Here is a 25,642-nt window from a genome sequence, read left to right as displayed (position 1 = left end):
TAAATATATCTAAATATATATATACAGATATCATGAGGTTTTTATTTTAATATATTTTCACAAACATTTAGTGCTAATGTATGGAAGTGGTGAGAGAACAAAGTCCATAAAAATAGTCTTGGTTACACAGTTAAATGATTTAATTTTAAGAAGAAAATTGTTCATATCACATACAATTTGTCAGTTGAAAATGATGTGTCATTCATATTAACAAAAGTTGCCCATATGGATGGCACAACATGCTGGCAAAGGATGAATTATTTTCCGATTTGTTTGAGAAAATGTAACTTGCAAAATAACATACTTTTGAGTACAGTGATCTGAACTATATACTATGTATATTCCAAATAGTGGAATTAGATCGTATATAAGTCAGGGTGCCGTGACAGGAGTGAAAATGTGCAACTGACTATATTATGGAAGAAATAAAGGACAATCATTTATTTTTAGCCCTTTAATTGTCCTGTATTTTGGCTAAAATGCTTGGCCACACAGTTTTACTCCACGCACACACACCTTGGCATAAAAGCTCCATTTTAGGTTTTCCAAGTATTTGTTTTTCCTAATTCCACCACTGCATATTCCTACTGTACATTTGTAAAAACTACTATCCGTAAACTTGTTATCACCAAGTCAAAACTATTAAAAGAGACACTGTGAATCAGATGGTGATGTAATACCTATCAATAAATTTGTTAAAAATGCATGACATATGAACAAATGTCAATAAATATCCCTTTTAAAAACTTAACTGAGTATCTGATATCAACAATAGTATGTAAATATTCATGGATCAGATTTCTTCTAAAAACATTGTGTTACTATGAAATAATAAACCTGTAAATCAATATTTTTTAACCATTGCTCTACCATCCAATAATTATAATGTTCGTCCTTATCAGGCTAATATCAGAGAAAATAAAACTTAAGCTGCATAAATGTACTTAACATATTCTCTGTATCTATTCTTCAACTAACACTTAAAATGAAACAAAAACACAAACCTTCTTCTGTTTCTGCATCATTATATAATTCTTCACTATCAAAAACAGAAAAAAATTGTATTAATTTAACCATGAAATGAATATACAGATAAAGTGAGAAATTTGTACTTTAACATTCAAATAACTACCCACCCACCCTCTGAGTATCAAAATATCAAACATCCACTATTCCCATCACCTTATGGCATGATTTCAAGAACGTTTCCCTCAATGATGGTCACTAAAAGGTTGTGATACCAAGTAAACATATGCATCTAATGTTTATACAAACACCAACTCCTCAAGAGAAATGAATTCACAGAATTTCAAAGTTTTCTCAATGTCACTGAAAAAGTAAGTTGCCAATTTTGACTACCCTCAAAACATCCTCACGTAATGTTTTTTTTTTTGTAATGTTGTTTACCATAAATGGGGGAAGGAACAGCAAGTACTCAAAATTTTAGTATGCCCATGTGATAATGAAAAACTAACTTTCACATGTCTGAAGTGTAAAATTAGGTGAGGGTTCAACCCCACCTTACACCAAAATGTCCAGTTTTCTACTTAGTCATTTAAGTGACTTCTGTTTTCAGAAGGTTTAATTTTAATATTTTAGAAAATTTCTTTTATAGTTTCACTTGTCACTAAAAGAAAATTATCTTCCTGCTGAAATGCAGCTTTAATTTCTTATGCTACTACAACTTTTAATTGGTATTCCAGTTCAATAGGAGTACAAGGAACAGAGGGGTCCAGACCCACTTTTTTTTCAAAGCAGAAAAAAGAATCAATGAAAAAATCAATGCATTAAATGTATATAAAAAGAAATGCAACTTTGAAAGGTTACTTATTCACCTTTATTGGACCACATATACTCATATTCCTTTAACAAGTCAAAGATGAGCAAAATACACTTTCCATATTAGGCCAAACAGTAACAGGCTACTGATATTTCATATAGAGTATATGTTTGTTGGCTAAAGTTATAAATACAATGGTTAAGACTAGTGTAGAAGTTAAGCATTCACAGTTTGTTAGGTGTAATGAGTACAATGAGTGAGTTTTATTTGGGAACTTGAGACTGGCATAAGCTTTTAAGGAACTTAGCAGTGAAGGTGTGAATGCAATTTTTGTTTGGAGGTTGGAGGAGAAGTTGGAAGTTATCATAATAAAAACAGAGGTAATAGATAAATAGTAGTATAGACTGCAAGATACATGAGCAGGATTTCAGGAGAAACTTAAGCTTTTATGTTCCAGGAATACATCTGCTAACAATGCCTTTCAGAAAGTTGAAAAGAGTACTATTAGGATAAAAAGTAGTGAATTTAGTTGTAATGAGTATATCCCTGGTGAGTAACAAATTTCAGCCCTTGGCTTCTGCAGAGGAGGTACTATTGGAGAGAAGGAAAACAAAAGGGCCACAGAAGGATATGGATAATAAGGAGGTGTTATAGTCACAGGTAATCCCTTGACAAGGCATCTGGAGAGAATAGTCTGTGAGGTAAATAAAGAAAAAAAGAATCAGATTATGCTAAGGAGCACAGGTGGATGATTAACTGACAAAAAAGGAGATATAATAAAGGAGACTAGCAGAAATGCAGTTTTTTTAAAGTGCATGTAGGAGCTAATGATACAGGGAAAGGTAAATCACAGGAACTAATCAATAAGTATAAGCGGTTGATAAAGGCATTTAAAAAAACAAAGCTATAACTTAATTTTGTAAGGGCTACTTCCCATAATTAACTGTGGGGATGAAGTTACAAGTAGGTCACTGGGGTTAAATGTTAAGCTTAGGTAAATATGAAAGGGTGAGCAGATTGGCTGGTTGGACTTAAGAGATTAGTTCTGAGGAAGAAGGGAGCTTTTGGAATGGATGGTTCAAATTTAAATAGGGTAGTGTCTGGCCTGTTTACCAAGTCTATTAACTCAGCTGTAAAGGAAGTTTTAAACTAAGTCTAGACAGCAGAGACAGTTATTACAAATTTTATTGTTGTTTGTATATTAAAATGTATTTGTGTTAAGAAAGAAATTTGTGGGTATGAATCTTGTTTGCTTTCTAAGTTAAAAATAAAATTTCTGGCTATTTGAAATCATAATACATAATTGTATGTAACACAATAGATCAGAGAATCGTTTGAAGTAAATTATAATAACACTCATAACCAACTTTGCACTAAACTTAATGACTTGACTGCATGAAATGTAGTCATACATGAAGAACTGCAACTTGCAAGATATACGTCACAATAGATACTTTAATAAGTTGGAAAATGCAAACTATACAGAACCAAGAAGGTCAACATTCCCACCCTGTGTTGTCATAAATGTGAAAGACTGTGATGTGTAATGGTGCGAGCTGCTAAACAACACTGCATATTAAAACTGTAGCCTAAAATGTCTGAATGTCTACATTCTAATCATGGATGACAAATGAATTCATTTCAGCAGGCCTATATGTTATACTAATAAAAAAAACACTTCCCATAAAGCATATGAAATGCATCTTTAGTTTCAAGGCAGCAATTTAAACATTTTGGCAAATCTCATGCAGAGCCCACAACTAACCCCATGGACCATATTTACGGAGAATTTCAAGCCAGTCAGATCAAGCCCTGTGCCCTTTTCAAACTCACTATTCAAATTTAGGGACAACAATGAAAATATACCACACTAGATATCTAGTTGTGAGCATTCCTCAGAGATTAACAGTAGTTATTTAATATAAAGGGCACTTTATCTGAACAGTGGTTACCAAGACCAATCACATAAGATGAAAAATAAGAAAACAACACAAAAACATATGTCCCACACCTTAAACTATTTAACAAAATATTATTCAATAACTTAAATATGTTTCATACCAAGTGATACCATCACTACAATCACAGGAGTCAAACACTATTATAACTTCTATTATCTGCTAAAGATGTCTTTATAAACATGCAATTAAGCTTGCCTTGATCATACAAAAATGAAACCAACATCTAAGAATTAAAATTACACAAACATAAGTATGCATTACATTTTCTTAAGATATATTCAGTAATTCAATAACTTAAATATGTTTCATACCAAGTGATACCATCACTACAATCACAGGAGTCAAACACTATTATAACTTCTATTATCTGCTAAAGATGTCTTTATAAACATGCAATTAAGCTTGCCTTGATCATACAAAAATGAAACCAACATCTAAGAATTAAAATTACACAAACATAAGCATGCATTACATTTTCTTGAGATATATTCAGTAATTCAATAACTTAAATATGTTTCATACCAAGTGATACCATCACTACAATCACAGGAGTCAAACACTATTATAACTTCTATTATCTGCTAAAGATGTCTTTATAAACATGCAATTAAGCTTGCCTTGATCATACAAAAATAAAACCAACATCTAAGAATTAAAATTACACAAACATGAGTATGCATTACATTTTCTTGAGATATATTCAGTACCAATGCATCCTTTCACTTATACCAATTATTTTAATTTTTTCCTTTTAAATAAAAACTAATATCTGAACCAGGAACTAGTTTAATGTTTCAAGAAAATAATTAATATTTCTTTATACTTTCTTGTTTTATTTTTCTAGAATGAGTCGAACAATCAACTTAAAGTATCAGTTATCTAATATACTGTATACTTCATACTCTAAGTTGGTTGTTCGACTCATTCTAGAAAAATAAAACAAAAAAAGCATAAACAAATATTAACCATTTTCTTGAAACATTAAACATGTATAGTTTAAAATCCAAAATTAAAACTGTTAAAGTTAAAGCCACTGAGGAAAACATTGGAGTTAAAATCAATGGCATATTTGGGTAAATTGGTTTTAAGTTAGTTTCTTGATGTTTCAATAAAATGATTAAAGGGATTTAACCAGGCTTTTAACAATTGATAAAACGAATGTTAACATTATGAATAGGTAAATATAAAAAAAAAACTCTTACACCAAATTCTGCATGGATGCTCTTGTCACCATTACCTAAAATAATTCAAGAACAATAACAAAATTATGGATGAACCAACAAAACAAACTAAAAACAGTTTACATCTAAGTGAGCCATACTCTGCCATTAGCAAGCCACTTCAGTTTGTTACTCTCATCATAAACTAAGATTATACATTCTTTGATCCCATTAAGAAAATTATGAAATCAATAACAGAAGGAATATTTAAACCTAAAATCACGCTCACTTTACAGAACCTGAACGTTAAACACTTCATTAAAAAGGTTTCCAATATCAAATACTTTACCAGTGTCTAACTTAATAAGTTTTGTCTTAGATAATTACTTACCTGGCAAGAGGTGGTAGAAGATAAATTTGGACTGTGTTCCTACAGACTGATTGGGTTTTTTGTAGTTTACTTACTTATGCAATTTATTTTTTTTTTGCACACCACATGATAACTTATTCACATTTATATGTTATTATAAATGTATGGTCAATTACTCTCAACCACTAAAATTTTACTGATGTCATAATGTTTGTTTATGGTCTTTCAAGATGTGAAATGGTGCTTTACTTTTGATTTAGATTTAGAGACAACGATTTATACTCAGTATGAGATGGAAGACAATACTTTATACATGATGTGAGATGCTATAAGAGAATGCTTTTATCTTAGATTGATGCTGTAAAAAAGCACATCATTCTTCAAGATGTTTATTCTTGAACTGCAAGATTTATGATTCTTACACTTTTCAAAACCAACACACAAACTGAATCAAGTTTGCCAATGACAAATTATCCCAATAAAGATAACACTAAATACAAATATTAGCTGCTGCACTCTGTTACTTTTCAAATGACTTAAATGAAAATAATAACAAAAGAAATACTATTGCTACATCTTCAATCAACAATAAGTTCTTTACAGGAACACTTTACACATGAGCAGCCTTTCACATATTTATTTAAACATCTCACATTTCAATGCTATTATATCACCATGAATTCATTGTAAAACAAGCCATATTTAACATCAAGATTTCAATAATAAGAGTATTCAGACAGGTACTAAGTTGAGTACTATGAAACATCTTACCACCAATGATGAATGGTATTTTGTTTTAGCAGTTCCTGCTAAACTTGCACAATCTGCTATGTGTAATACACATTGTGGAAATTGTTTGATTTCTAAGATGATAATACATCATGTGTTTAACCTTTACTGTTAATCTAACATTCAATGTCTTAGAGAGTGTATGTAATGCAGTATGAAAGAAACACAGCTCATGAAATCATATTTACATGCAAGATGAACACCATTCTCTTTCAATAAATTAAGAATTTTCAGGATGACTTACAAATTATACTAAAAACAAATTACTACCAATCACATACTAGGAACAAACATAATTTACATGCATATACACAATAAAGACAAACATGAACACAAATAATTATAATTTTCATGCATTCACTTGTATCATACACAAAATTAGCCACAAATTAAAACTGATATATGCTCTGAGCATCACTTTAACATACCTTAAACTTTCAGTTGGCAAACAAGCAAAATAAAAAAACAGGAGGTGCAATTTGCACATTATTTATTTTGTATACCAAAGTAATCTGCTACATATAATAACATGTGAAAATTATTTAAATTTTAAGATAACATGCCATGCTTTGAATATGTTTACTGTTAAACTAACATTTAGTTAACAAGTTCATAAAGTCTTGTTATTCAAACAAAGCAATCATCAGTTGTAGCAGTTCATACTTAAACCTAAAAATATGTTTCACAAGATATCAACAATACCTTGTACATAACTTATAAAATACATAAATTGGTAACAATGCAGGTTTTGTCAGCCATTAGTCAACCTCTTATCTACATTATACTAGCAACACTTTGCAAAAAGCACAGATGCTACCACAATAGATAAAAGCAAGCATTAATACACCTCACAAAAATCATAATACAGATACAGTGTATTTCATAACATTTTCACTAGATTAAGCTTAGTAGGCTTAGCTTTCCAGAATCTGATACTCCCAGTCTTAACTGCTTCATACATGTTTAAATAGTAAGAATACTGAAAAAAAAAACATTTTAATTACATTTAATATACTTTATATTAAACTACATCTGTATGTAACTCTCAACACAGTATATATATATATTTATGATCATTATAGAATTAGCATAGTTCAACCAGTTTCTCCAGTTACAAAATATATGTACATTCTTGACAAATTAGCAACTAACACTTATTTAGCAAATACAACAATTGCAAATCCAATTACTACAGCTAAAAAAAAAAAAAAAAAAAAAATTTCTCTGAGTAAAATATTGGACAGGCAAATCACAAAAATATAAAACAATTAAAATTCAAGTACACAATAATAAAATTATCTGTTTCATGCAATACAAGCTGGGAAGTTGAAGACTTCATGCGACTACATTCATGTATTAATCGGCAGGCAGACTGAATAACAACAACAAAATATAACTAGGTGGTTGAAGAAAAGCAACGGTTTTAGATAAAAACATCAAACTACTGGGTGTTCGGAGTGTCACTGTGCAGTTTTGAAAGCAGCGATAACAGCATTTATTCAGTCTATTTCAAGTCAGCAACTGATAGCGGTGTTTAGAAACAAAATAAGAAGGATCCAGGCTTGTATTGATAACAAAATAAGAAGGATCCAAGCCTGTATTGATGACAACGGGGGTCACTTTCAACATTGTTTATAATTGTCATTCATATTTACCTCCTGTATTCTCTATTGAAACATGTCTGTTAATAACTATATAAGTGCACAGTGACTTTCCGAACACCCTGTATAATCAAACTGAGGTTCTAAGAAGATTTTATTAAATTAAGAAGGAGTAAAAAAATACTGTTCAGATCATGCTAATTCTATCAAGAAATTCTCACTGCTGAGGTTATATCTTGATATCACTGCCAAAATTATTTAAATACATAACAATTTACTGTTCTTATATCACATAAAAAAATTAACTGGCATTCTTTTAATATTCCTAAAGATTTCTGCCTCTAAGGTGATGAATTGTCCAACTCATGAATTATACAATTTTAAGATGAATAGGCACTTTAGTGTTAACTGAACTTGAAGTTGGAATTGTGACTGTGTAGTCGGTTGATACGTGTTATCTAAGCTAATCTGAATTGTGTTTCGACTCTTTACAAGAATTATTGTGTTCTTCGTCAGATATTTCCAAGTATTAGTAAGCTCAACAAGTATGAATATTACCTCAATATTTTGAAGAATAGTCTAAACTGTACGTAAAAAACAAAAAATATTAAAACTTTAAGTTCATTTATAACTCTCTCAAAAGTTGTACAACAAAATAATTTTTTTCTAGACATGAGAATGTGTAAAAAAAAAAAACTCTTCCTAATAAACTGCCAACAAAGATTTACTCAGATTAAATCATTATACCTACCCACTTAATTATGCAACAAGATCAGTACTTGGAATAAAGTCCATGAAAGTAAGTTACCATAATAAAACATGCTAAATTAGTGAACTGTAATCATTTGAAACCACTAAGTATTTGTACTATTTAGAAATTATAATTCACTTTTGTTTTTCATTAGAAAAATGCAAAATTAACAGTTTGGGAAATAACTAACTTTTAAAAAATTACAAAACAGTAAATATGATTTCATTTCATTACCTAGGTAAACACAGTTAGGATTTGAGTGAGAAATAATTTTAAAATACTCAGGGAAATAGCCCAGAAGTCAAACTCTGGGTAAACTTAAGTAAATTAGACTAAGCATTTACTATTTATCAAACTATAGCTTGGAAGAGTAACAATGAAAAAAAAACAAAACTGGTGGATAATAGCACATGCAGAAGGCAGTATAAAGTATATCTGGTTAAAAAAAATGTATTTTATGAAAAACAATTTACGTTATATGCCAGAAAATAATTAATGTAGTATTATCTTTATTATTATTATGATAAATTGACAATAAGGAAAAGAAATTAGCACAGAAGTATCCTTACATGCTTCGTAATATTAATCATTGTTCAAGCATGCTAACATGAAACAGATTTCACGAGTGTGTTACAGCTATTTCTGAAACCAGTTAAGATTCATTTCATATGTTAGCATGCACTAAATCAGTTACTTTTCCAGGCAGAAACCACTTGCCTCACACAGGCAGTTAACTTAGCCAACCATGTTTGGGCTCTCTCACTTGCAAGATCAACCAGAGGGTGGACAGTTGACGCCTTTGTTCTCGATGGGAGAGAATCCTAACATCGTCCAGTATACAATAACTTCATTGTTAATAAACAAAGTATTAGTTGTTAAACAAGAATCCATGAAACGTGTTTCCGTTTAGTTAATATATTTCTTTTTTTAGTGTTAGTTATACATATAAAATAGAAATATTGAGAAATACATTTAAATCATAAACTCCAGTAAAATTATTCTACTATTGTTTCTAACAAGTGTAACTTTTATATTGACATACACACACGTGCAGTAAGTTCCAGTTCACTTAATTTTATATTAATGCACTGAAAAATAGCTTACCACCTTGTAAAATAAGACATACAAATGAAACTTCCTTTATTCAGGTTAAAAATAAAATATTACACATCATTCTTCCACAGTAATCCCGAGAAACCTTCAATAACGGAATGTTGCAATCAACCATCCTCATGAAAATATGGTACAGAATGAACTTTAATCTTTTCAATGGTTTTTCAACAATAATATTGTTAAAGTAGTTTCTCTCCAGCCATGACTGGTTCCAGTCTTTATTACTGCTAAATAATATATTTTCTAAATGCATGTTCATCAGATGTCTTCAACACAACCTAAATAGAGTCATAAATATACTTGCCAAAACACTGAATGTATTGATTAGATACCATTTACATAAGTTAGAAAATGAAATCAGTACATTATTGACAAATCTATACGAAACAAATCTATAAGCATGTCTGCAATATATTTGACATAATAAATTAAGATTTTTGGTTTTTCAGTGACACATTAGCTGTTTTACAAAAGTGTATGAATCAAATCTTTATATGATGGCCTAATAAAAAAAAAATGTTTTTCAAAGTTAAGTTTTAATCAGTTTTCAATCAGTCTTAATACCAGTAAAATTCAAGGATTTTACAGAATAAAAGTACCCTAATGATACGTTCTTAAGTGTACACTAATTTAACAGTTCACAAAATATAGTTAAATTTGTTTTACTTTCTAATAAATAACTGTTCCCAACCCCACTGTGCCATAGTAAACAACTTGGTATTAAAGATATATCAGAAACTACTGAAGAAAGAATGTTGCAGCATTATTTACCCTAATGTTGACACTGCCATTAAAATGTCCGTGCACACACCTGCAATGAATTGTTCTGCAGAGCTTTCTTTCTCTGTGTTGAAATGCATAAAGAATTACCTATGGTCAAAAATGCTGGAAACACAGCACTGACTATTGAAAAAAAAAAGATATGACAAATTCTACAAATCATAGTGAGATTATTAATAAACTTACTTCCCATAGAGCACAGCACAATGGAGCAATCTTAAATTCAATCAAAATCTATGAATATTACTTCATATAATATATACATACAATGAAGATTTTACACAACTTTACTGAACACAAATCACTTTATAACTCCTCCATGAAAGTAAACACCAAACTTAAACATTTTAAAATCAAGCTGAACTCTCTTCTTTCTAGATTAAAATGTGATCGTTTTCTAACTTTACTCTTATCACCCTATGCTTATATCTTCACTTACATGTATATTAGCACTGTGATATTTATAGCTGTTCATTAACACTGTGCCCTCTCCAGAACAGCACTTCCAAAACGGTTTACTGATGACAAAATCATTAATACTTTGAATCATATCACCAGCAGCTTTATCTCTTTTCATCCTGTAATTATCTGTATCCAACGTTTCTATACTCATACATCGATCACATTGCCAGCTTCTTGACGTCGAACTTACACATACTGCCAATCATTTTCTTCAAATTCACCTATTATTCCACCTGATTTTTTTCTGACCAGTTCAATTGTGTAAAAACAAATTAGGTCATGTCCATGTAACGAAAATGCAAAGATTCTTAACATAAAAATATTTTTCATTTAATCTCATTGAAAGTTAATATATCGGGAAGTTAAGATCTTGCTGTTAAAAACTGTGAATGAATAAAGAACTGAAGTAAAATTGTCCCAACTATACATCAGTGGTGAGAGAAATATGTCATAATTAGTGGGTATTTCATTATAACCAATCAGAGTGAACATTTTTTTCTAGCTTTACAAGTAAACTGAATTCTTTGTACCCTATTTGGCACACACTTTTGTACTAATGCCATTTACTTACACAAAAAATAAACTAATATTTTAAACCAAATGTCAAAACAAAAGTTAAATCTACACAGACATATCTGACAAGTTTTAATCAATTATTAGGACTTCGTGTTAGTTTATCGATCTAACAACGCTTGTTTTTCGTGGAACCTGAAAAACCCTTGAAGACATGAAGGGTTTGTCTTTAAAAAACACAAAGTTTCTAATATCTTTATGAACCAAATGACAAAAAAAACAATATTATTCTAATTTATTCAAGTTATTCAAGATTCTTCTGGTGGAGACAACTGAACATAGTTTAAAGGCAATCTACCCTACTAATATAAAGTGTATACACAGAAAGTAACGATTAACCTGTAAAGAAACAGTTACTCAAACGTTTTGCTTTTAAAACCTTGTAGAAACTGCTGAGGAAATTTGTAGTACTTCACCAGCTGTTTTCATGTCACTTCACAAGCATTTTAAGTATGGCAACACAAACACACAGATCTTATTACATTTGTAGTTTTTGTTAAAAACACTCTCTGATCTCATTAAAATTAAATTTATATTTTTAAAACTTGTTACGAACTTTATAGCTAATCATTTAACAGGACTGGAAATGTTGTATCTCTATAATGAATAAATTTAAAATAATCTAATAACATCACAATAATAACACACACACACATGCACATAATTTTATAAAATCTAGCATAACTCTGAAATTGTACCTTAATTATTATAAGAAATGCATCATTTTTAATGAAACAAAACTATAACTTTCTTTCACTTCTCGGGTATTTTATCTTAGTTGTCTAAATTTCAGACATCAAAGGACAAAACTGAAAATAATTATTATGTTTCTTGAAGCATAAGTGTAACTTCTTTAATAAAAATCAATAGCTTGTTTCAGAAAATATTATGAGAAACAGTGATTTTTGTTTTACATCTCCTTCAAATAATAAAAATGAATGTAAATAATATACAACACATGATAGTAGTAACTACTACCATCAAGTCTCCAAACTACAAGGACCAATAAAGAGAAAGAAAACAATTAAAAATGTATTACTGGTAAGCATAATATACAGATGTCCCTCACTGTGTAATCCGAGTGTCAACTTCGTTTTTTTCTGATGTCAGTTTTTGTTTCATACAGCACATGTCAAAATATGGAATCACAGTATCTTTGTAGTTTGGATGTTTTTTTAATACTTAAAAAATGTTTCCGATTGGACTAACTTCAACACTAAACAATTATTTAACTATAGGACAATTCTTCATCTTAATACAATGTTACCCCACACAATCAGTACTAAACAATTATTTAACTACAGTACAATGTTATCTCCACACAATCACAAGGTCTTTATTTTTATTGACCAGCACAGATTGAAATAACATATATATCTAATTGATTTTATTGTTACTTTATAGTAGAATAGCAGTATATGGTTATTTTTAACCTAGACTTTGCCATACTCCAAAATTTTTATGTGCATCGCTAACCAAAGAAATCTCGAGTTCCCAAACAATTACACTAAAATGCTTGTTCATAAACCTTGAGAGATGTTCTATAGAGCAAATTCAAGAAATAATATTCAAAAATTAGCAAAATTTACATATACCCTTGGTTTAAATAAAATATATTTTAAAATAAAGCTGTGTATATGAATGTATGAGTAGTATTTGTAACAGAAGTTTTCTTTCATAATTCTTTCTATGAGATGAGGACATAGGTGATTTTATGTGGTGATTGTACATTTATGTACACTATCTACTTGTATTCCCCAAAACATTTACAAGTGTGTCTAAAATACTACATTTTTGAGGCACACAGATATTTGACACCAAAAGCTGTTGACAAATAAAACCTTCAAACTTACAAAACATTTTACGTGTGAAGGAAGAACCAAGTTTATGAGAAAACGTTCCCTCCTGCCTGAAAGATACCTCCTGATGTAGGGTTAGCAAAAATGGATGTATTAAAATGAACCATGAGTTAATCTCTAAACTCAACATTTAAAACTGAATAACTTCTATAAACAACGGAATCTGATACACGACCAAACATTTAACACTGATATCTACTCTCTCTTTTGTGTTCATCTAAATAACATATTTAACTTCATATCAAAAATAAACAAATAATAAACACATGCCAAAAAAAATTGTGTTAAACAAGACAATTATTGAAAATTACCATATGTACTTCATAAGCTGACTGTACAAAAATAAACAGTATTTGAAAACAGATGTAGTTGTAATGGGACAACAACCTTCATCCAACCCCACCACATTTTTTTCTTCCTGTAATTTCTTTTTATAAATTACTCCCACAAGTCATACTTAATGCTGGGAATACTACACCAAGTAATTGATTCCATGTTTATAATTTCTATTATTTCACATTTATACTGACATGACTGCACTTTAAAAAAAACATGTTAAAGGCACTGTACTGCCTTTGGAGCTTGGAATTACTTCCTTCATCATGTTCAGTTTGACGATCCTGATCATGTAAAGTTCTCAGACATTACAATTTCCATTCTAACAGTTTTCTATAGGACAGAATGATCCAAGTTATTATATTAGACATCTTGACAGATTTTCTGCAGACCTTCCACTAAACACAGACATTGGCTTCAAAATTGCAATGAGGAAGATCAAAATTTCAAATCATTCATGTCTTTATCTGATGACTGATAAGTAATTGAATCATACCAGTTGCTTAGTAATAATTTTCTTGAAAACAGCCTCTGATGTTAAGATGTGGCTGTAAAAGCTTATAAACTTAAAAGCCTTATTTACTACCTTATTAACAACACCATAAAACACACCCAAAATTATTGCAAATGGTTTCTGAGTTGAAAGGTTTTCTTTCAAGGGTGCTGAGTGGATTATGATGTTCAGAAATGTCTAAGATGTGGATTTCAAGTCCAGTAGTATCCTAAACATTCTACAAATTTTCCCACTTCTATCTTGAATACTGAAAATTTCTGTCATAAAAAATGTTTTGTCCTTGGGCTCTATGTCTATCTTGAGGTATGAAAATTTCTCTTTGGAAAGACATTTTTTTTATAATCATCTAGCTGTAAGCCTCTACACAACAACAATGTATTGATGAATGCTAGGAACATCCTGCAAACTAAATACATGCTAAGCATATTACCCGAAATGCTGTAGGCGACAGCTGCGGCAAAACATCAGTGTTCTTTGTCAAGAAAACCATTCTATTTAAACTTTCTTTGTAGATCTGAAATAAAAACTGCTTTTCAAATGAGACCCAAAACATGAGTGCTTTTGAATACTTCACCATACTTCTTGAGAAGAAAACAGTGAGATATTCAAAAGTTCAGGTCTTGATTGAAGACCATTACAACTTTTGTACATGATACTGTGAGCTAACTCCTTAATCTAAGCTTAATAAATATTGTCACATAAATAGCAAGATGATGATGTAGCAACATTAGTAAAGAAACAAATATCTCTGAAAACCTTTAAAAAGTAACTCATTAAAATAGTTCTAATGCAATATGGAAAAACATTTTTTAATTTCAAACATACTTATCACACACATCAGATAATGAGCATTTTCAACACCAAAAATAAACTTACAGATTTTATTGAGTTGGCATCAACTTGGATGTTTGTCAGTTCCACGTAACCAACTGAAAGTAGTTAAAAACTTGTTCATCATACAATCAAAATTATGGAACAAACATTAATGATAGTTAATGTGAGAGCAATAAAAATATTATGTAAATTCATTACTCAATAAATCTAAAACTTAATAAAAGGCATTTTTAACATGGATTTTTAAATTATTTAATAGAATTCTATGCAAAATATATCAAATGTTGATATTTGATATGGTTTTAGCTTCAAATACTATCGCAACATTTTTTCAGTACAACAGTCATATAAAAAGTTTTAAACTGTGTGCTCACATATGGTGCAATAACTGTTTTTAACTTCTTAACTCATTTATTCTGATGAGAAAATAATAGAAGTCACATTATAATAGACTCTGAGTCAGAGAAAAGCTAGCATATATGTACAGAAGGGACCATATAACTTATGCTTGAAAAAAAAATGAATAATTAAACATTGTCACTTTATTCAGCAGGTAAAGACTCAAAACTCTGGTACATATACATAAAATTCCTAACTAACAAATTTCTGTAGTCTAATTTGCTTTCTCTTTCTGAAACAATATTAAACTATTACTTTGATTCAAAGGTCACTATTCCAGAAAGTAGTTACAAAATGTGTTTGTAACTCTATGGTTAATTATACTTAAGTATTTCTTCAGTAAATTTTCTTTCTGGGTCTGAAAGTTGAAGTTGAGATCTTAAATAACTATCCTGATCTCTAATTTTCCACCGTACCACTAACTTATCCTTAACTCCTAAAGAAGGTTTTGCATTGAAACACTTTTCTGATGATAAAACTCTGTAGTTGTTCTATTATAAAGTTGTTCCAACAAAACTTGTTGTCCACACAGATACAAAAGGCTTCAAAAACATTTGTTAAATCTTTACAAATCTCTATATTATACAGCATAAACTTCTAAATTTTTTCCATTTTCCTCATAAAGACAATCTCCATGATAAAGAACTAATGAGTCACATGAATTTTCAATGAAAACAAATGTAGGTATGTTCAAAAAGCGACTCGTCACTGAAGATCTAAATGTTATTCTGAATGTAGTTTAAAATTGATGGTAAAATAGGTATTTTGTAAAACAGCAACTTGTTGCTGTCATTTTACGAATACTTTCATCTTACAAGTTTTAAATTGCATTACTTTTTATGATAACTATCATAAATTGATACTAAGTATTATTAGTTTCTCAGTAAATAATTTACAAATCACAAATTAATCCAGTTGTAATATCAGTACATAACAATGTGGATCAGCAATGAAGTTGATAGTGATATATGGCTACAGGTCAAATATTTGTATTACAAATTAGAGTATTCTGTAAACCTTACTCCAATGTTTGAAATATCATTAAAGATAACAAACTGATGTAACCAAGAGGTATGAGAACCTAATAAATGCAAGAATGTCAGAGTATACATAGGGCTACTTTGAAAAATACATGTATCAAAACAATAGAAAATTGTGGAATTCTGTTTTAAAAAATAAATATACAGAAATAAGTCATACAAAAATTGCACATTAGGCTATAGTTGACTAAGCATGAAAAATGTCAGAAAATGAAATGACTGAGCATGCAGAATTAATATTCTGTTATGAATAATTCTACTGAAGACATTGATACAAGTCTTACAGACTAATTATGACTGTAAATAAGAAAACACTGATTGAGGATTATATCCTAACATTATTTTAATCTTAATAGCTCGAAAGAGTGGAATAGGAGGAATGAAAGTATTAATAATAATCAGTTAGATTAATTAGTTGTACTTGAGGTCAAAGTTCATATGAAAAGAATACACAATTCCATGAATATGCCATGATATATATTAATGATAATGGATTTAAGTGTCACAACTAAAAGATAGAAAATTTTTCTAAAATAGAAAGCATAAAAAAGAAATAACAGCACTTGCAAGTGGAAATAAAGCAAAATAAAAAATTGCCCCTCGGTGTTAGTTAAAATACAAACATGTGCAAAAAACAGTTCAAACACACGGCAGGATACTCAAAACTTTTTATATGGTTACTACAGACTCATCACGTTTTGACAATATTAGTTTAGTCAACTTTTAACTAGCTTTCAAGTATGTGAAGTTTCAAATTCCTAATGCAAATCTTCATTGTTTTTCAAGATCATTCCACCTCAAATACTGAATTTATGCTGTTTCATAATCAAATCAAACTGAACACAAAAAATATTTCACAGATCCCTCTTCAATCAGGACAAAACAGATTTACCTTTTTATTGGAAAATTATTTTAAGTGAAAGTAAATGCACACATTTTCACTCGGTATTGAAACCCGGTTTTTAGTGTGCAAGTCTGCAGACGTACTGACCAAAATGAGATAATTATTTCTATACAAGTAGCTGATTGTTACTCCTGGTGAAATGACCTTCAGCAAAATATTTTATGGTATCATATAAATTGCAATATTTCCAGATGTTCTCATTTATGAAGTAACTACCCAATACCAAAGTCTAATTAGAAGCCTTGTATGTAAAAATATTGCTATAATAAAAGACTCAGTATCAATTTCACCAAGTTTTCCTACTTTTTGCTCGGTCATTTCGTACGAGCCACTTTCCTGAGGGATTGTTTTCCATGCGTAATATTTCCAGTATATCACCTTTTTTAACCGCTAAGTCTAACCGTCCTCCTCTACTGTCACACTTGACCACCCCAGTATCCACTGGTAATTCATCACCAGTTATCTAAGTAAAAATAAAAATATACACATAAACAAAGAGAAATTTTCCATGCAAAAAATAACTATTATTAGGTTCTAAGGACAATAAAGAATGAAATAGGGAAAGTTTCCAAACTGACAAACATAAAAATTGTTAACCTAAATGTTATCCTTATGGCTATATTAAAAATTGTTTCATGTCAATTAACTAGTTATAAAAAATGAAAATTACATTACACTTATTTCTAGACGACACCTACCTAACAAAGTATATTTTACATAAAATCCAGAAGGTGGGTACATTTCATATAATAACGCCATGATAATGTATTAACAGCTATGAAATTTCTATGCACTGAAATAACTGTTTAATATTAGTACAAATGCATGTGAATTGAAGTTTATAAATATACTCTACACATAATTGTCTAAATGTTAAGAATGTACAACATACAAACAAACATGAAATTTATTCACAGTTTTTTCACATTAACCCTAATTCTTATTTTTATCACATTAAAGCACAGTAGTGTACAAGTAAATATGTTTTCTTATATTGTAACAAATTAATTCTTCCAGGATTGGACTTATTGTAAAATATTAATTTTCTTCTGGATAGTTAACATCATGGTTTATCAAGTTACTCAAATTCAATAAAAGAGCAGTACACAATTTTTGTTTTATTTTGAATTTCTTGCAAAGCTACACGAGGGCTATTTGAGCTAGCTGTCCCTAATTTAGTAGTGTAAGACTAGAGGGAAGGCAGCTAGTCATTACCACCAACTACCAACTCTTGGGGTACTCTTTTACCAACAAATAGTGGGATTGAAAGTAACATTACAACATCCCCATGGTTGAAAGGGCGAGCATATTTAGTGTGATGGGGATTCAAACCCGCAATTCTCAGATTACGAGTCGAATGCCTTAACCTCACACATATCACACCCAATATCTCTAACATTTTACATCAAATATGTTCACAAACATCCAACACAAGTGTGAGAAAAACTGCTGGAGTTATATTCTATCATTTATTACATTTCAATTGATCATTTCAGCAACAGATATCTTCATAATGTTATTATGTGGGCTTTGCTGATACTTAATAAACTGTTGTATTGGCAAAAGGTGTGCACTAATAAACTGAAAATAATCAGTCTTTGTTCACTCATTACTTTTGGAACATGATATTTTCTCTCGGTTAGGACTTTCACTGAGTGACTAAAGTCATGAAAATATCATAAAGGAGAGATTGAATTTTTGAGACTCGATTAAAACTAGTTAATAATCCCGCCTGGTAATTAATAATACAAATTTAATAAGGTTTCCACTAACCTATAATAGACTTTAAACAGTTACTGAAGTTACTATTTAAAAACTTAGGTGTGTGTCTTTCTCCATTACTTCAAAACTCGTTGGTATCAGTAATTTGTTATAATATATGATAAATTTCACCAGATATTTCTTCCTAAGTTTTTCCAGTTCTCTGTCCTTCTTTTCTTTTTCTTTCTGTTCTTTTCGCCTCTGTTTCTCTTCTTCTTTCTTAAATCGTAACTCTTCCTTCCGATTACTGTACATAGGCCCATTTGCTTCATCGCTAAATAGAACAGAAGAGAGCAATAAAATATTTTCAAAATATAACAAGATTATGGTAAACTAAACAGGAAATTAATTTTAGAAGAAATCTCTTGAATACATTATTTATAAACACACAAGTTTTTCACTAAAAAAGTGTAATTTTGCCTACATGTTTAGTTTTTCTTCTAGAGCTGTATCTAACATTGTATATTTGCCTTACAGTAATGTATATATATATGCCTTAGTCATTTCAAACACGCACCCTATCAAAAGAGGAATCATACCAGTGGAACAAGTTTGTTTAATTTTGTAAAGAATACTTTTTCTTCCACACACTTGATCATGCAGCTTAACTAATATAAAAACTGCAATACCAATAATACACGTCTTTGATGTGGTCAAGTTTGTTTAATTTTGTAAAGAATACTTTTTCTTCCACACACTTGATCATACAGCTTAACTAATATAAAAACTGCAATACCAATAATACACGTCTTTGATGTGGTGATTTTGTAATAATACAGGGGATGATTCCTACAACCGATTTTGTAAACCCGCCCCAAATTTAAAAACTGTTATAACTCAACACACCTTTTGTTTAATACATCACACAGCTCATAATGTTACCATATCTGAAGTACTGGCATGTTTCAGATGGTATATGAACTCATCATGTAAATATAATTTATTTGCATAACCAAAAAGTTTCATAAAATCACAGATATAAAAGTTCATGAAGGTTGCATTGGATCACTGAATGTCTTAACGGCAAGCTGCAAACCTCCAAATTCCAAAATAATAGGACATTATCATACATACCTCTATGAAATATGTCATAAACATGCTGAATATATGTCCCACACATTAGCTTTACATAAAGTAGCATACAATAATCTCCATTCTGTATGACAAATATACATATATATTTTTGTACGACTTCAAAATTTGTCACAGGCAGCATCTCATATGAACTGGAATGTGGAGGTAATACATATTCAAATGAATTTGAGAAAAACAATTATCTGTACTCATTACTGGAATTGTTTTTAGTTTTGCTGTTAGCAGGGAGATTGCTGTAACTGAAAGTTATTATTAATATTTACTTCTGGAAATCATATATACTACTGTAATTTTATTTATATTAGGAAACACATTTAGATTGTCATAATTACACACCAACTGACTTCCCTAAAATAAGTGGCTAGTTACTGCTCAACATCAAAATGTTTTGTGCAATAACAAGACCTAATTCTTTGATCAGTTCAACTTTGCTTTCATCACGAATTTTTCTATAGAAGATTATTTAAGGAAAAGAAAACCTGAAGATGTGGTCCTTGTTCTGGAAGAAGTAACTGTTGACTTGTTCACATAGCTACACATACTATGTTTTTGTCTTTAAATGAACAAATATTGTGTTATTAGTGTCTTACACTTTGCATACAGTCCTTTTATCCCTAGATTTAAGTTCAACCAATATACCTTCAGCACTTCATCATAATAATCTAGATCATTGAATTTCCAGCACAACAGACTTATCCAATACATTGAGTTACTTTAGTTCACCAAAATATATCACACCAGCACAAAAAGTGGCTAAGTTTTAAACTAAACCACAGAGAAACTACATCTAAGTTGTTGTGGTATCACAACAAAGTACCACGTTAGATTTTGAATTGCCTAACTGGCCTTGCATTCTTTTCAATATAACTTAACATTGTTTATGAACACCTAAACAATTCAAAATCTAACTTGTTGTTTTATTGTGATACCACAACTTTAAGGTACTGTAGTTCTTGCTTATTCTCCAGCTTGGCTACCTTTCTTTTCCTACATTATGTTTTGTTCTGGTTATAATTACTTTAGATATCTTAAATTAATTCAATGGAGTGTACTTCTTAAAATTCATAGACTGTATATCTAAATATTTACAGATCCTGTTAGTGCATAAGATCTTACTTTGAAATTGTATCAGCAGGCATCTCTTCATAAAGGTCTTCTTCAAGTGGGTTCTGCTACGGTGAAGTCAAGAAAAATGAAAAGTGACAACAAATTCATGTAAGTAATGTTTATTTTAGCATGACATTAGACCAAGAAAACCTAAAAGGGAAGGATGAAATAAATAAATAATAATCTTTGAAAATAAAAGTTGTTGTTTTTCACTGGATGTGAAAGTTTCTTTAAATTTAAAAAAATTATATTAATTTTAAACAATCCATTGAATTCTTAAGCCAATTAATTGAAGATTTTACCTGAAGTTAAAACTTTTAAAAACATTCATGTAAAAAGTACATTGTGAAACATTAACTTCTGTCTGTTGTCACTAATATACACAAATATTAGGGATTTTGAATAAAGGTTTATTTAATTTATGAGCTGATTTTTGTTAGAAAATGTTACATTATGTTAGATTTAAATTATATCAGTCTTAGCTCTTCCTTCATGACTCTTTTACTAAGTTTTTGCCAATTGTGAAACATCCAAGACAAAAGTTTTTGTATTGCCACTAAAATATACATTTTTCTAAAATAATCCAACTAAAAAAATCTTAAATATAATTGACACATTGACAAAAATAAAAATTCCATCACCTTTAAGGAACACTTTCCATTTTCAGATTGTCCTTAAAAGAAATCACACCATGCAAACTGTTAATCTATTAACCAACAAAGTGTAAACTGAGACTTGTGGTTTCAAGACCTAGTATTATGACTGACTAAAGCATTTCCCTTGCAAAAAAAACGAGAATTTGTATCCACTCAACTTTCAGTTTCTTCGGAAATTTTTAATTTCATGGGTCATGAGATAATGTGTGACCTATAGGCATACCCAAGTGTATGAGCATTTATAATTAATTCTGATACTAATTTATAGCTTGCAGACCAAGATATTAGTCATTCAATTGCTGTCATTCATTTTCTTACTTTTTTAACACAACCTACTACTCAACTAACCTTCCTGATACTCTATTAAGAAATAAAAAAACAACTAATTATTCAGCACTTGTGGACTCACAAACATATACTTTATCTCCAACTGATATTAAAATTATGTTTTTAGCTCTTATTAGTTTGGGGCTTAAAAAACATGTATATATAATTTCATTTGGATTTTCTATCAATTTTTATATCAAGAAATTTAAAAATATTTTAAAGACAATTTTTGAAGAAAACATTAAAATACTTTTGCCATTGCTACTGTACCTTCTAAACCTAATAAGGCTTACCTGATATTTTGAGAAAACTTCCATAAACTATCACACAGATATAAATTAAATTTTTTTCAGAATCAAAAAGGGCATCTAAAGAAACTACATAAAATTCCCAGGCATGTGATTTGTCCTTAAAGTGTTTAAACTTCTCAACTCTTTAGTACTTTTCTGCACAAATTAGGCCTTGTCACTGTTCCAGAAAACTAGATATCATTTCTTACACCACTTTATTCACTCTACATTGATGTAAACAGTTTATAAACTGGCTTTATCCACAGGTGTTCTAACCTTATTTGCAGTAAGAACTGGGTAATTAGTGATATTTCTTAATTTATTTTCTCGTTAATAAATAAAATTTGATCAATTGGTAAGCAATTAGTACAGTGTTCGACAGACCATGGTACCTACAAGCAATAAAAAATGTTGGCAGGAAGTACTGCTAGACATTTGTCTTTCCTCAACTACTAGTCAGAATTTAAATAAAAACAACACAAAAACAAAAAAAAGGTTCATGACAGGTGATACAAAACAAGTGCCTTCTCTCTCGTTAGCAGATAAAAATTGCTGGAAGTCGCGGATAGCCTAAACAGCAACTTTGGTAGTAATATTTCAATTACCTGGAGAGTTAATATAATCAAAAACAGTAATAATTAAAGATCCTAATTTTGATTACTTGGTTATTTTTATGACATTTGATATAATCAGAAAAATATTAATTTCAATCCATCAATTAGTACACATTACACCAATATAAATAATTATTGCTCATAGGTGACCAATTAAATTATCAAAGATGAGAACTGAAAGACTGTTTTCTTATAGCAAAACCACATTAGACTATCTGCCGAGTACACCGAGGGGAATGGAACCCCTAATTTTAGTGTTGTAAATCAGTAAACTTACAGCTGTACCAGCAGGGGACACCGAAAGACTGTACTAATAATATTCACACAGAGACAGATAAAATTATATCAAAGACAAAGCCTAGAGAATTATATATCATTAAGGGTTGACAGTTTCATAATAAGCTTACATCTATGCTTAGGAATTAGTAATAAATATAAAATTAACAAGTTCACCGTAGAGAAAAAAAAGTTTTGGGTTTTGTTTTGTTTTTTTGGCAAATTACATTAACATTACAAAACAACAAATACCAATTCTAAAATATTTCTGAGTTAAGAAATACTAAAATACAAGATAGAAGTCTAATTTCAAGTGTGTTTTTAAACATGAAATAAGCTAATCAGCCTAGAGAAGATTAATCCAACTTCATTCTTTTATAAAAGGATATAAAAATGTTTAAAATAAATTGTTAGCATGCCACTTTTATCAAGAAAAATTACCTTTTATAATACAATTTACAGAATGTAAAACTTTGTCCCAAAAATGTTTTCAAGAAAAAACAAAAAACGTTAAAAATATATATATTTATGTAACATACCATATCACTTGGAAGTATTTTTTATTACATACACACTGTGCACTACATTAAAAAGTATCACACTGCTTTACAATAACGTAGAAAATAAGATTTATTGGTAATAAAACGTATACTTACATCCATAGCATCTTGGTAGAGTTCCTCTATTGAGAACAAAAATATAAGAATTAGGGTCACCTACACTATGTAATTAGGTACATATCTGTTGATATCACATGTGAATTAAAAACAACTACAATATCTTTAATTCATAAAGACTACTCTGTAAATCATCACACATTATATTTCTATACTTTCTGAAGTATCGTTACTTTCTATAGCTTACAAGTCTCTCTCTCTTGCACATCAGCTATTTTTTATTACTTAATTAAATTTTATACACAGAAATGTATGATATTTATAAATTTCAAATGTGGGCATAACCTAATCAATTCCATTACCTTTTTATATATATGCTTCTCAAATTTAACCTGTTGACTGCCAAGTATTTCAGATGCTTCGGCAGCTCCAATGCCGGGATTTTTCAGCAAAATTTAGTAATTTTTAAAAGAAAGGAAATAAGCAACAAATATATTTTTCTCTAAGCCAAACTTATAGTAGTACACAAAATGTAGAAATTTATACAAAACATGAAATGAATTAACTCGTCCATGGCACTGTGCTACCGATTGGTTTGGACGAGTTATCTCATCTACAGCACTGAACAGGTTAAAACATGGTAAAAATGTTCATTTTTATTTGATCCTACCATCTAAAGTACAAAACCTACCTCCCAAGGTATTATCAATACCAATACTGCCTGAAGGAGGTGGTGGTGGTGGTGGTGCATACTTTGGCCTGGAAGGGGGTGGTTGGCTAGGAAGTGGAGGGGGTTCCATGTCTGTATCATCGTACAATTCATCTTCTGCTTCTTGTTCATCGGTATATTCTGGACTGTCAGAATAACATAATAAATCAGGAATTTAACTTTTTTTTTTACAATTATTTGTGTGATGAGTTCAGACATTAGTGTACAAAATGAAGCTTATTATGTGATGGACAAACCCAATAAACAACCGGAAATACTGTATTATTAGCATTCTTTAGTTCTTCATGTATTATTCTACTTTGTACAGATAGATACCAGTATTTTACAATATAAAAATGTCAAAGAACACTACTTTAAAATGACTATTAGTAGATCAAGATCTAACCTGTAAGACATCTAAACAGATACACAAACATGTGTACATATACATAAACCATGCCAATCACTTATGTGTGCACACGTATATATTATTAGTATGTTTTAAGGCTATGTACATATATTTTTATTTTTTAAAATCAAGACATATGAACCAAAATTTACTGGTTCTTCCATTTCTCAATAAAATTCATGGCTGACAATAAAAAAGTATGTGATGATTCCAAGTGAGAAATAGGTTGTAATAGATTTTTTGTACTTTGTAATTTTCCCTTTATTTCAAGGTTACATTTATTAACTAATTTTGGGGAGCATTTCTGTAAAATAGTTATTATTTGAATGTGGTTTAGCTACTTCTCTAATTGCTGAACCACTGTGACAGTCTTGCTGAATGTAAAGAAAAACCTTTTCGTGACCAAAACACGTAACAGGTAGAGAAAAGATTTAATAACTGAGGAACACATTTTGAAATTATATCTGAAACAAACTATTAAAAGATACTGAACTATCAATTTATTTTTAATGAAACTGCCTCCACAGTTGTGATTAAAACAATGCATAAGCACAG

At 29.9% G+C, this 25,642-nt stretch overlaps 1 protein-coding gene across 11 annotated transcripts in view; it reads right to left on the bottom strand.

Moving 5' to 3' along the window:
• Positions 1–25,642, bottom strand: part of LOC143229632 (uncharacterized) — an 80,026-nt gene that overhangs the window by 5,714 nt on the left and 48,670 nt on the right. For 6 of the 11 annotated variants that reach the window (XR_013015971.1, XR_013015976.1, XR_013015968.1 and 3 more), the window contains 9 exons: positions 24,661–24,824; positions 24,009–24,034; positions 21,199–21,254; positions 19,120–19,261; positions 17,530–17,689; positions 14,926–14,978; positions 9,130–9,233; positions 4,944–4,978; positions 1,005–1,039 (listed from right to left, as the gene is read on the bottom strand). Coding sequence is in view for 2 of the 11 variants with exons in the window: in XM_076462239.1 (XP_076318354.1) it covers positions 1,005–1,039; positions 4,944–4,978; positions 14,926–14,978; positions 17,530–17,689; positions 19,120–19,261; positions 21,199–21,254; positions 24,009–24,034; positions 24,661–24,824 (671 nt within the window). In the remaining 9 variants the exon portion in view is untranslated. The remainder of the gene's footprint in view (positions 1–1,004; positions 1,040–4,943; positions 4,979–9,129; positions 9,234–14,925; positions 14,979–17,529; positions 17,690–19,119; positions 19,262–21,198; positions 21,255–24,008; positions 24,035–24,660; positions 24,825–25,642) is intronic. The other 5 variants (XR_013015980.1, XR_013015969.1, XR_013015983.1 and 2 more) reach the window with 2 other exon arrangements.

The sequence above is a fragment of the Tachypleus tridentatus genome, chromosome 1 (assembly GCF_004210375.1).
Source record: "Tachypleus tridentatus isolate NWPU-2018 chromosome 1, ASM421037v1, whole genome shotgun sequence".
Lineage (NCBI taxonomy): Eukaryota > Metazoa > Arthropoda > Merostomata > Xiphosura > Limulidae > Tachypleus > Tachypleus tridentatus.
This window is presented reverse-complemented; position numbering and strand designations above follow the sequence as displayed.